The sequence below is a fragment of the Hemicordylus capensis genome, chromosome 4 (assembly GCF_027244095.1).
Source record: "Hemicordylus capensis ecotype Gifberg chromosome 4, rHemCap1.1.pri, whole genome shotgun sequence".
Taxonomy (NCBI): Eukaryota; Metazoa; Chordata; class Lepidosauria; order Squamata; family Cordylidae; genus Hemicordylus; species Hemicordylus capensis.
Genome location: NC_069660.1, coordinates 70,058,212 through 70,070,987, shown reverse-complemented (window position 1 = coordinate 70,070,987; position 12,776 = coordinate 70,058,212). Strand labels below are relative to the sequence as shown.

At 43.1% G+C, this 12,776-nt stretch overlaps 1 protein-coding gene across 8 annotated transcripts in view; it reads left to right on the top strand.

The window, feature by feature from the left end:
* ATP2B4 (ATPase plasma membrane Ca2+ transporting 4) overlaps positions 1 to 12,776 on the top strand; it is a 234,218-nt gene that overhangs the window by 204,479 nt on the left and 16,963 nt on the right. For 5 of the 8 annotated variants that reach the window (XM_053250136.1, XM_053250132.1, XM_053250134.1 and 2 more), the window contains one exon: positions 1,983 to 2,165. In XM_053250136.1, the coding sequence (XP_053106111.1) occupies positions 1,983 to 2,165 (183 nt within the window). Of the gene's footprint in view, positions 1 to 1,982; positions 2,166 to 9,677; positions 9,871 to 12,776 lie in introns of all 8 variants that reach the window. The other 3 variants (XM_053250138.1, XM_053250137.1, XM_053250139.1) reach the window with 2 other exon arrangements.

The window sequence follows — 12,776 nt, the reverse complement described above, 5'->3', positions numbered from 1 at the left end:
CTCATTCCTTGTTACATTGGAGGGAGGGGGCAACTAGTGGTTAAATTACTTTCTCTGCCATAAGCAGAGGAAGATCTGATCTTAATTCCACTGTGGGTGCGGCAAAGCAGTGACAGCTGTCTCCGTCTGTTTTAATTGCACAAAGAGCAGCACCCACTGTTTTGCTGCAAGGGGCGGGCCTTCTCCGTTGCTGCCCCGAAGCTTTGGAATACGCTCCCTGATTAAATAAGAGCCTCCCCATCTCTGACAATTTTTAAAAAGTCTTTAAAGACGCTTCTGTTCACCTAGGCTTTTAACTGAAACTGTTTTGATTGTTTTTAATGTTGTTTTAGAATATTATTATTTTTTAAAATTAAATGGTTGTGTTTTAAATTTCTTGTTTTTGTTTTTAACTAATGTTTTAATGTTGTTTTTATCTTGTTGTAAACCTCCCAGAGACGTATGTTTTGAGTGGTACAAAAATAATAAATAAATAAATAAATGAGTACACCAACCAGCGTGCAAAGAGAGAGACAAGGTGCACCACACTGATTTGGAGTGGTACGCCTTGACCTTCATTCGGTTCTGTTCCATTTCACTGGTAGACATTCACTAGTGGCTTGATAGGTCACCCATCACTTTGCTTTTACTTCCTGTTTGCAGAGAGCAGTTTGATTGCAATCTGTGCATGGTGGGCTATGAAAACATATAATATAAATCATATGAATATATGAAACTGCCTTATGCTGAATCAGCCCATTGTTCTATCTAGCCCAGCATTGTCAGATCTGACTGCAGTGGCTTTCCCAGCTCTCAGAAGCCTTTCCCAGTCCTACTAACTGATGTCCTTTAACTAGAGATGCTGAGGGTTGAAACTGGGATCTTCTGCATGCTGGGCATGCTCTGCACTGTGGAACTATAGTCGCTCCCATTTGCATTGATGTGGCTACAAAGTCCAGTAGTGCTATTATACTACAGTTGAGGCTGCTGCTTGCTTCCAATTACAATGCCAAATTGTTAAGCTTAGATGGTCCAAACTCGGGCTTTTGGAGCAGTTCAGGGCTGTCAGCTGATTGACAGTTAGGAGTTGAATCACCCACATTAAGATCTCTAGTTCTCTGAAATCACATATCACCTCTTAGTGTAAGGAGGAAAACAGTGGCTGACATCCAGAGCAGCCTACTGGTAGCACACTAGGAAGATGTGCCTGCATGATGGAGAACATTCCTAACTGCGCTGACAGCATGCATGCAGCAGGAGGAGTTAATTTGATTATTTGCTCTGGAAGTGCCTGTTCTCACCTGAAAATGTGTCCCTGGGGGTTGCACAGCCTCAATAAACTTATTTTCAGGTGACACAGGGCACTTCTGGAGCCAGAGCAAATGGTCAGAAATTGTTTTCTGCCCCCTGGTGTATGCCTGAGGCTGTGTAGCCAGAGTGGTAGTGGAGAAGCTCTCCGTCCTACAGGTGTGCCTTCTTGGTGCACTACCAGTAGGCTGCTTGACTCCTTCACCCCATACATTCTCATCATCTACTACTACAAATATTTATATACCGCTATTCATCCAAAGTTCTCAAAGCGGTTTGCAGAGAAAAATAAATAATATATAAATAAGATGTTCTCATCTCTTTCTCTCAAACAAATCAAGCTGCATTTCTTCCCCATCCTTTCTCCCTCCTTCCCTCCTTCCGAAGATGAAATCCTTTACAGTTCCAAATACATACAACATCCAGTCACTTTGTCAATTGTAACAGCCTATGTGAGTGTTATTTATTCTTTGAGTTATCTTGAGGGCCTAAAGCAGACCAAAATGAAGAACATAAATGCATTCAGTCCATCAAAAAAAAAAATGCCTAGCACTATGAAGAAGCCATAGTCAGAAGGCACAGGATGAATTTCAAGAATCATGGTAGTCACCAGATACATGGTCTGATTCAGAAGGAGGTTTGTGCAAGACACAGAAGAGGGAGGAACTGACCTAGAGTGTCCCATGTTTCTGCAGCTGATCTGTACAGTTCCAACCAGTCACCTGAAGTTCCTGAAGGAAGCTGGACATGGCATTACTAAGGAAGATATTGCAGAGGAGGAGCTCACTGAGGGTCTCGATGAAATTGACCATGCTGAAATGGAGCTCCGGCGGGGACAGATCCTATGGTTCCGAGGCCTCAACAGAATACAGACTCAGGTACAGTGCTCATTTCTTTTCCTGCAATGACTTCAGCTGCCCTATTGCAAAGGCAGCTCTTTGCTAAGTTGTCCCCTATTTTAGTTGGAGCCCCCATCTCAGTGACATCAGAGCTGCATGTCATGGGATATGACATTCATACTGCTGGAGGAACTGAGGATCAGATAGCTGCATGGCCCTAGCTAGTAAAATTGATGCAGATACAGTTAGACAGTCATTTCCTAAACAATCTGTACTTGTCTCTTGAGGCAGACTTCCCTACTGAGCGTCGCCCCTTTGGTGCCAAAGCTCTTGTCTTACATATATAATGTAGGTATGGTGATTCTGGTTTCAAACAAAATTAGAGCTCCTTTTCCTAGTCTGTGCATGGAATTGCTCAGAGTTTCATGGTTTGTCTCCAAATTTCTGCAGTCTCAAGGACAATTCCAAGAACAAGCTTTGCAGTTCTTATCTGCCCTTCCTACATACATCCTGGCCAGTCTTGTCATAGCCCTTAACAGTAAACCTGAATTAAGCAGTTCCTTTATGAAGGATGCCACAAAAGGAAAGAACAAACCCGGGAAAGAAAGGATGATCTGTTCTGTCTAGGCTGCTGACACAGCACAGTTTTCCCTTCACATTATGAAGGGAATTGACATTATTACACATTATGAAATGTGAAGCAAACACAGACAGGCCTACAGGCAGAGATGTCTGAAGGTATAAAAAAATTCATTCCATTTATTCAGAGGCATTCATCTTGAAGAATAAAGATGGATGAAGCAAACATTTAGCCATTTCTTACACATATATTCCACAATATCACACAAGTCAGATTTCCAAGTTACACAGCAATTTGCTTCACATTTCATAATGTGTAATATCTAACCAACAAGAAGTAAACCTAATACAAATAAAACAGGAGAACTGTTTAAAAAAAAAAAAAGTCAAGGATAAGTCTTATATCCACAATGTATTTCTTAGCCAATATCCAGTGTTAATATATAAACATGTAATTAAATATGTATTGATTGAGATTCTAATACATAATAATTCACAGGTCCTTTACCTATCAATCAATCTCTTTATTTCGGTCAGCGACCAGCATGAGGTTAAAAACAAATGTAAACAAATGTAAAAGAGAAGACAACAAACTTCTATTGCAATAATAACAATAACACCAAATAAATTTTTAAAAGTCCTCCTCAGCATAGATCAAGGTACTGAAAATACTACTAAAATAATTGGAGATAAAGGAGACAGCAGTATTTCCTACTTATGAGGCTATTACACGCAAATCAAAACTCAACCAGTTGCCTTCTCGACTCCTAAATCTGAGCAGGGTTAAACAATTCAGGAGCTCTGGAAAATATTGTCATTAGATTTACTGCTGATATACAGGTGATACCAGTACCAGCGTGCCCACCTGCAGCTAGCCACATTATGGCTACAAGTTGCTCTGGCATTAAATCCATCGCCTATTTTCCCATTATTAAGCTCTTCCGCAAGCGGAGGGCTGCACTACAAAATTTGGATACCTGACTGGTGGCGCAGGAATTACTTCCTTCCAACAGCCTGTCAGTCATCTGAGGAAAATCAAGACCTGGGCATTTAGGTATCAAAGGATAAATGAGATCCCGGTGCAGGTCTCTATAGAACAAACATTCCAATAGCACATGGGTGACTGTTTCCACTTGTCCCTCACCACATGGGCAGAGCTTCTCCCCATAGGGAATCCCTCTGTATCGGCCCTCTAAGAGGGCTGAAGGCAGGGCATTGCATCTTGCCAGTGTAAAAACTCTTCTAAGTGGGGGCACCTCGAAGACAGTGAGGTAGGATGCTGGGACCAAACTATATCTGACTGATTCCTGGCTCTGAAAGTCAGGTACCCTTGCTATATCTGTTCGTCTCTCAATATCCTCAATTCTCTGTTTGATGAGCTTCCTAGCTGTCTCCAAACTTTGTGTAAGCAGGGCAGACTGATCGAGGCCCAAAGTGGTCATCTTTTGGTTCAGAGCGCACTTCCAGGTCGACTGATAAGAATCCTCTAATACTAAGCGGCTCAGCCCTGTGTCCGAGGAAAAAACTCTCAGCCAATAAAACAGCGCCATTTGCCAATATCTGGCCTCAACTCTAATGAGACCCGCCTCCAATCTGAGCCTCGCATTAGAGGTACACTTGGGTGTCTGAAATATTGCTCTCAAGAACTTAGACTGCACCACTTCTAAGGGGGACAGATCTGGGTAAGGACCCAATTGGGCACCATACAGTAACTGTGCCAATGATTTCACCTGAAAAAGTTTTAAGGCCACAGGGATAAGATACCCTCCCCTGGTTCTATAGAACCGCAAGATAGCTCGGGCGCTGTTTTGGGCAGCCTGGGCCACATGAGAGGCATGGGCCCGTCTTGATCCCGATGAGTGAACAGCTACCCCCAAGTATACAAAATTTTGGACCTGCTCTATCCTTTGTCCATCGATTTTCCATACCCGTCTCTTGGGTCTCCTAGCAAAGGAGAGCACCTTTGTTTTCTGGTAATTAATACTCAGCCGTTCTCTCTTACAATAGACAGCTAATGCCCCCAAGGCCCTCCTTAGACCGACTGGGGTTCTAGCCAGAATGGCCACGTCATCTGCATACAGCAACACCGAGATACTTCTTCCAGCTAGCTTGGGAGGATGGAAATTACAGCTATCTAGATGGGTCACCATATCATTAACAAAAAAGTTAAACAGCAAGGGCGCCAGCACACATCCTTGACGGACCCCCTTTCCAATTGGAATAGCTCTGGTTAATCCTCCCTGTGGATTGCACCTAACCCTCATGGTTGGCGATACGTGTAGGGCTCTAATTAGAGCTAAGAGTCGCCGATCAATGGAGGAAGCTCTCAATTTATCCCAGAGCCTATCCCGTGGGATTGAGTCAAAGGCAAACCTAAGATCTACAAAGGCAACATGCAAGGACTGAGCATATTTCTGTGCTAGATGGTGCAGAACAAAACAATGGTCAACGGTAGACACCTTTACCTAAATACTTTACAATTTCCATTACACTTTTTAATACATAAAATACCAGTAAAAATCCTAATAGTCTTGATGGTCTAAAAGCTTTCACAGACTTGTAAACAACAAACATTCCATTACTGTCCTCAGTATTGACATCAAAACATTTAGACTTTATGAGTATTTTGAGCTTGAAACAAAAATGCCCTTTAAATAAAGATCCTGTTTTGAGCTCGGAAGAAAACAACCCCATTTCAGTTTGGAATGTTTTGACATTTTGAGCACCATTTTGGAGGCCTGTTTTTCCCTTTCCGGTTGGTTTTCTGGCACTAGTTTCCAATCCTATGAGGGGTTTGGGGAAAAGGTTAAAAATCTGTTTAAAATTGCCTGCTTGCCCATTTTTTTGTGTGTGTTGGGTGATAGGTAGTACCCATCATGCCCTATTACCCAACCCACTTTGGTGCCCCTAGGAGCAATGGGGTGGGAACAATGGGGTGTTTCACATTTCCCCATTGTTCCCTATGGCTGAAATACTCAAAACATTTCTAGTTTGGTTTTGTCAAAACAACCAGGTTGACCGCTGTTCTGACAAACGTTTTAGCCATCTGCATTTTGTTCCAAGCCTAAACAAAATGCAAAATCCATTTTGTGCACATCCCTAGTACAAGTCAGATGCATTTCAACCCAATATCTTCAGTGACTTTTCCATACAACATTCAAACAGAGGCCAGTGCAATTCCAATTTCCTTTTAACTACCCATATCATCTTTATACTTACAATGGTTTGTGCAGACACTGTGGCTTCAGCCAAGTGCCTAGATTCTGGATTCTATCCATCTGGTGATTTTCACTGTTCTAAAATTAGCCGCCATTATATCAGTCTAAAGCCATGTCAGCAACTGGTCAATTTGTTGTTGAAAAATAACAAGCTGGTATTAAACTCAGATTCATGCACAACATTTTTTTTAGATAATAACTCTGTTCCGTTTAGGTAGAATAAGGAAGCTTGGGGTGGAGGCTTGTTCTTCCCATTTGTGGCACCTTCTTATCAGGACACAGTGCAACTTTGTTCCTATGGGAATTCCATAAGGCTCCTGCCAAAGCAGAGCATTACAAAGCAATTCCAGAGCTTGCTGTTCCATCCTAATCTTGAAGCTCAGTTTCTCATGATGCCTGCCTGGCTTGGAATAAAGCAAGAGTGAAATGCCCTGTTCAAATTTTGCTTATCTTTGCAAGGATTCCAGGCAGTTTGGGATAGATCGTCATCTCAAGGTCATCCTTATGAGGCTAGGCTACAGAATCTGGGGCTCTTTAACTTGGAAAAGAATTGACTAAGGGGAGACATGACTGAAGTATATAAAATTATGCATGGAGTGGAGGGGGTGGACAGAGAGAAATTTTTCTCCCTCTCTGACAACACTAGAACCAGGGGTCACCCCATGAAACTGAAGGTTGGGAAATTTAGGACCAACAAGAGGAAGTACTTTTTCACGCAGTACATAATTCAGCTAAGGAATTCTTTGCCATGGGATGTGGTGATGGACACCAGCTTGGATGGCTTTAAAAGGGGCTTAGACAGATTCTTGGTGGACAGATCTATCAATGGCTACTAACCTGGTGGCTGTGGGCCATCTCCAGCCTCAGAGACACAATGCCTCTCAATCCCAGTTGCAGGGGAGCAACAGTAGGAGAGAGGCACCTCTTGCCTGTCTCCCCCCCCCCACCTTAGGCATCTGGTAGGCCACTGTGTGAAACAGAATGTTGTACTATATGGGCCTTGTGCCTGATCCAGCAGGGCTATTGTTATGTTCTTAAGATTTCCCTCTGACCTAATGTTAACAACCTCATACACTGAGCAATCACCAATCCTAACCTGCTGTTGATTTTTTTTCATTGTTTTCAGCAACCTGAGGTCAGTACTAGGATCTTGCTGATCACTGACGGCATCAGGTTGTTCTGTGATAGTTACCAACATTCTTTTCAATTCTTTTCCCTTTTCCTTGGGATGAATCCTGCAAAGAAGTTTTTTACAAGACTGTGGAAATTTCCCCTCAAGATTGGAGTCCTCCTGTAAATTAAGATTGAGATTCTTTGGAAGAGAAGGAGAACATATGGGCATGGTGGTATACTGTGAAGCTAATTTCCCCATCACACAGGGGATACTGATTCTGGGCCACATGTTGCTTCTAAAATGTCTTGAGAAGTGCTCCATATCAGGCTTCGGCTTGGCCACTGTCATTGGCTCGCCTTCCCATTCTGCCCAATTCTAGATTAGGAGAGACTAACTTGACCCTTTTCTTGTTTTCTGTCTGTCAGGGGGCACACTAGGACTACATACTTTAGAATTCAAATACAGTATGTGGTGTGTCCCAACAATTGGCAGAAAAATTGAAGGGGATGGTAAACTCAAGGAAGCCAAGAACAGGGGGCAAGCTGAAGAATTAGGAGTATGAGTAGCTTGGTAGGATGGAGATCCTAAATTAGTGCTGAGTTATGACTATTCTCCTTGCTTTTTAATTACGTATGGTACAAATCATAAACTTTTGCCATTGTTTTAGTTCAAGTGTTTGCCTCCATGATGGGAAAACAGGCCCCAAAAGAGTGGGGAAACTGGTCTTAGATGAATGCCTGCATGGGATCCAAGTTGTGTATTACTTATGGAAATTGTAATCTCTGTCATCTTGAGTGTGGTTCCTTGTACTGTGCATGGTAAAAGAAATTTGTAAAGGGTGCAGACAAAAGTCTGAACGCCCTGAGGTTGTCACAAACTGCATGTGGGCATGCAGTTCTAAGCAGGGTGTGTTTTATTAAACTCAGGTTCTGGCTGGTATCAGCCAGGGAGGGTCACTGTTGCATGTCCATCACTGCCTGGGATGTGCCACTGAAGTAGGTTAGCCACTTCTGAGACAGGCAAAGATCCTCTCAGAGTCCAAGATCATATGCATCACTTGGAGATATGGCTTTATTTAATTTCTCAAGTTGACCTGCAGCAAAATCTTTGGAGGGAGAGTTCTCAAGACATGGCAGAGGACGGTAGGTACATAAAGGCATGGTCTGGTGTAATAAATTTCTCCTGAAGATGCCCCATCAAGCTGATAAGAGGAATGAGGTGGCTGTGGCCAGTTTATGAAAGGACCATTTTAAGTGATGGAGCTTTGCATGCTCACTGAATGAACGGAGCTTCAGCAAACACTATGCAAATGTGAGAAGCCTTTGGGTGTGTGTGTGTGAAATGTAAATCTAAATAAACCAGCCTTGAACCTGCAAGTGCTGATTTCCCAGAGTGCCCTCTATCCGTGTCCCTTCAGGGAAACTGGGGACTATTCGTTTTGCTGCGTGCATGATTAAGTACAGCAAGAGTCTGCATCAGGAAATGATAGCCACAGTCCCTCCCTCTTTAGCAAGAGCTCCTTCCAGATGAGTTGCCAATAGCCAGAGGAGCACCGTATTATACCAGTGCAGCAGCTTTCTCATGCCTGCCTGCACAAAGCCAGGGACAGTAAGGAGAAGATGGTCTGCTATTGTGATACCTCTGCATGCTGCTGTGCCCTTTCTGCTTTGGGATGAATTGACAAGCTGCTGGGACAATTAATTCCAGCTTGGTTATTTTGTGACTAGTTTTCTAGTGCTGGCCTACCACTCCTGTTGGCACATCCCACCCTTGGCACATGCCACTCCTTGGGCCTTTGGCATCCCTTGCTGGCATTTATGTCAGAACAAGCCATTGAAACCACACTACTTATCCCATGGAGGTTTGTAGATTTGCAGACTGCACTTTTGTCCCATTCTGATTTTCTCTTTAGCTTCCATGCACACATGCTCCACCTCCCCACTGCACTTGCAGCGTGCTTTTCTGTCAGATTCTCACCTCCTGCTGCCTCATCCTTATTTATATCCTTAAGTCCTATCTATACTTCTGAAGGCAAACACATGTGATGAAACCCCAGTGGCCTGCTTCAGCGAGAGGAGGCCACAAGTGATGAGGAGGAGATACTGAACCCTGCCATTATGGACCACACCCACACCACTTCAGGTTGCAGATGCATGTTGACTCTCTTGCAAACATGTATCTGGAGCTTTACAGAGGGTGCAGAATGACTTTGGAGGGAGTTGCAGGAGGCCGTGAAAGAATCTAGTACTCTTCTTCCCTTCTGCCACTTCTCCACTACAAATTGCTCCATCCCGATATGGCTTTCCAAGAAAGAAGTGAACCAACCAGGTTTCATTATGTGTGCTCTCATGTAACAGGTAGTTGCACTCTAAAATCCTACACCTGTTGCAAACAGAAGAATAACTGGGGAAGAGAAGGGGGAAAGCCAAAAGCTCCTCCTTCAGTGTCTCTACCTTTTTGGATTAACTGCTGAAACTGTTTATGGGAATGTACTGGGTTTCTCCTCTTTCCCCTTCCACTTTTGTTCCTTATTGTTTGTATCTGTATCCTTTGTCTGCCCAGCCTCCCCTTCCGCTCTCCCAGCTCCTTTTCCTCTTTTGACTGTGGGACAAAGGTATCTCACTCTCTGATTCTTTGCAGATGGACGTAGTTTACACATTCCAGACCGGCGCCTCCTCTTTACAGGGAGCCCTCAGGAGACAGCCTTCCATCGTGAGCCAACACCACGATGTAAAAAATGTTTCTAGCCCAACCCATGTAGCTCTTTCCTCCGTCAATTCCACTCCCACCACTTCTGCTGCTGCTGCTGCTGCTGCATCTCCTCCTGCGGGCAGTGAGTGATAGTCTATTCAATGCATGACTTCCTAATAACCACCAAAGGGCACTCGCACAGACCTAACTAAACCTGTTCTCTTTCCCTTTTCTTTTAACCCATAACTTGATTCATGGTTTCTTGTCTTGAGAATTGGGAGGAAGTGCAAGGGAAGGCAAACTATGTATCTATATACGTATATATCTATATATACCACTTGTTTTTAAAGCTCTTGCATCTTTAACCTTGTTTTAAAAATCCTTCTGGTTCTTTTTCTGTTTCTTCTCTGTTGCAAATTTTCTCTTTCTCCTTCTTGCAGGACTGAATTCTGATCCCCATATACCCACAGGGGCACAAATTGTTCGATGCTTTTATTAGAGTGAAAGGTGGGGTACAAGATTAAACAGCCACTGATATATATGGAAATGGGGATTTTCCACATGGAGCATTTTGCTTTACAGGAATTAGGTTCATATTATTCTAGTCATAATGGAAGGCACGTTTCCCCTTGAAGGGGTTCTAGAAGACATAGGCTGCAATCTTAAATCAGCAGTAAATCCCACTGAATTCATGCACATAGGCAGAGTAACACTTTTTATAAGCACATGAAAGCTTGTATCTGAAATTCTTCTCGTTCAGATCAGGAGATGGTCTCAGGGTGGTACATGCAGAAACTTCCGTTTCAGTATTTTGCGTGTTCCATATCGATATAAACAGCACTCGGAAATTCTGCCTGTGCTGATGAGTCCTTGAGCATTTCTGAGACTAACTTTACCTCCCTTTTCTTACAAGCATCTCAGTCCTAATCAACTAGGAGATGCAAATAAAGGATGGTCTCTCACAATGCAGTTTAAACACAGCACTGATTCTCTTGATTTGGCAAAGCTCCATATTGCGATTAATTTGAGGGTGGGGGTGCTTTGGCTAGGGCTGGCAGCCCATATAAACAGGCTGCATGACATGTCAGTTAATCTGTGTGAAATCTACAGCTTGTGCTGGTTTACAAAACCTTGTGTAGCCTAGTCCCGGGTCTTTTATTTATAGTAGGCTTCCAGGTCAGACTTAAGTGGTTTCTTGAACCTGGGGGTACACTGACCTCTGCGCTGCTCCTGCACAGGAATAGATTTTGCCTGTGCGTTCAAAATCAAGTAGTTCATCCTAACCTATTGGAAGTATACATATGCAGACATTTTCATCCACCTATGGAGATAAATATTTTTCTCCATGAAGTGATGACAGTTGTGAAAATTTGGCATGAAGAAGAATATATATCATAGACCTTACTAAATGTTCCCATTTCATTGCAATTTTTGTAGATTTGTATTACGTAATAAATCTACATTTTGTAGCGTTATTATACAATTTTATTTGTATAATAAATCTACAAAAATGTGGCAGTCTGTTTTATTTATTTAGAACATTTTATGCTGCCCTTCCATTGGCAATTGTTTGTTTTGCCATAGTATACATAATAGGGTTTTATTCTAAAGAAAGTTGGCCTTTTAAAAATTATTTGCATCTAGAGTCATATTTTTCTTTATTGCTCATTGATTTGTACTTTGAGTTAAGAATTGCTGTCCAATATTTATTTATTGCTGTCCAGCTTTTTTTAAAATCTGCTTTCTTTATTATATATATCAGTACCAATACTGATACTTTGATACATTCTCACAGAGTTTTTGAAGGAGTGCAGCGGCTGGTGTTTACTTCTCTGTCTATGCATCAGTATAACAGTGTATCAAAAGGAATGTATTCAGTTTTATTTCATTTTGTAATTTCATGCACCACATTTAGCCAAGGAAGTCAACAGTGACATTTTTAAGGGAACACACAAGTATGATTTATTAATTTTTATCCCACTGAAATGTTCTGGGTATCCATTTAAGTAGATAGCTGAATTTTCCCATCCCATATAAGCTCATAAAAACCTACTACTCTTTTGATCTGCCTATGCAGTTTTCTCCTTCATCCTTGCTACTCTTTAAAGCTACCTCTCTCTGTCGTCCTCTCTTTTAAAACCTGGTGGAAAGTTCTACAGTGTTAAACCTCACCAGTCCCAAATATTCATGAGGCTGTTTGATGAGAAAAGGAAGTGCTTTTAAGTAATTGCAAGAGGGCAGTGTAAAGTGGCACAGGTTTCCACAGCCATACGTATTACAAATTGTGGACCTTAGAAAAGAGTGTTTCTGACTCTTTCTAAGAAAACTGAGGTAAGATGCTAAAGAAAGCATGACCTGCAAGATGTTCAGCTAGAAAGTGTGTCCTATCCCGTTTCACTGAGCTTTGGTTTTCATGTTGTTTATTAATAAACCAGCCCTGAACAAGTGGCTGTGAAACTGAAACTGTTAGCTAACATAAATATGTTAGCATCTATATATTTAATCCCCGTAGATGTGCCTCAGCCTCTGTGGGGATGCATCCCGGCAACCCAGCTGATTGGCTGGGCAGCGGAGCGGAGGGATGCACCTGATTGGCTGAGGCGCGTCTCAATGGTGGAGGACAGAGGCGGCGGCGGGCCTTGCCGGGCCATGGAGGCCAGGGTGGGGGCCCTGGCCCGGCCGGGGAGGCCGGCGGCGGCGGGCCCGGCGGTGGAGGCCGGCGGCGGCGGGCCCGGCCCAAACGCGGAGGCCTGCGGCGGCCCGACCAGAGACTGGGGTGGGGGGGAGAGGTAGCCGGCCCCAAAAAACGCGCAGATGCTCTGTGCGGGGGTCAGCTTGTATTTATTATCCCTTGATGACTGAACAGCATTGTAGGTCTTCTTTTGAGGATTTCTATCCATGGTTCGCTTGTACTTTGCACACTTTGGGCACAGATGGAGTAGACTATAATGCACTGTGACATGTCCTGGTCCAATAGTTTTCAAACTTTCAAACTCTCTTACATTGGCAAGGAACACCTGAACATCTGTCATAGAACCAGTGCATGTT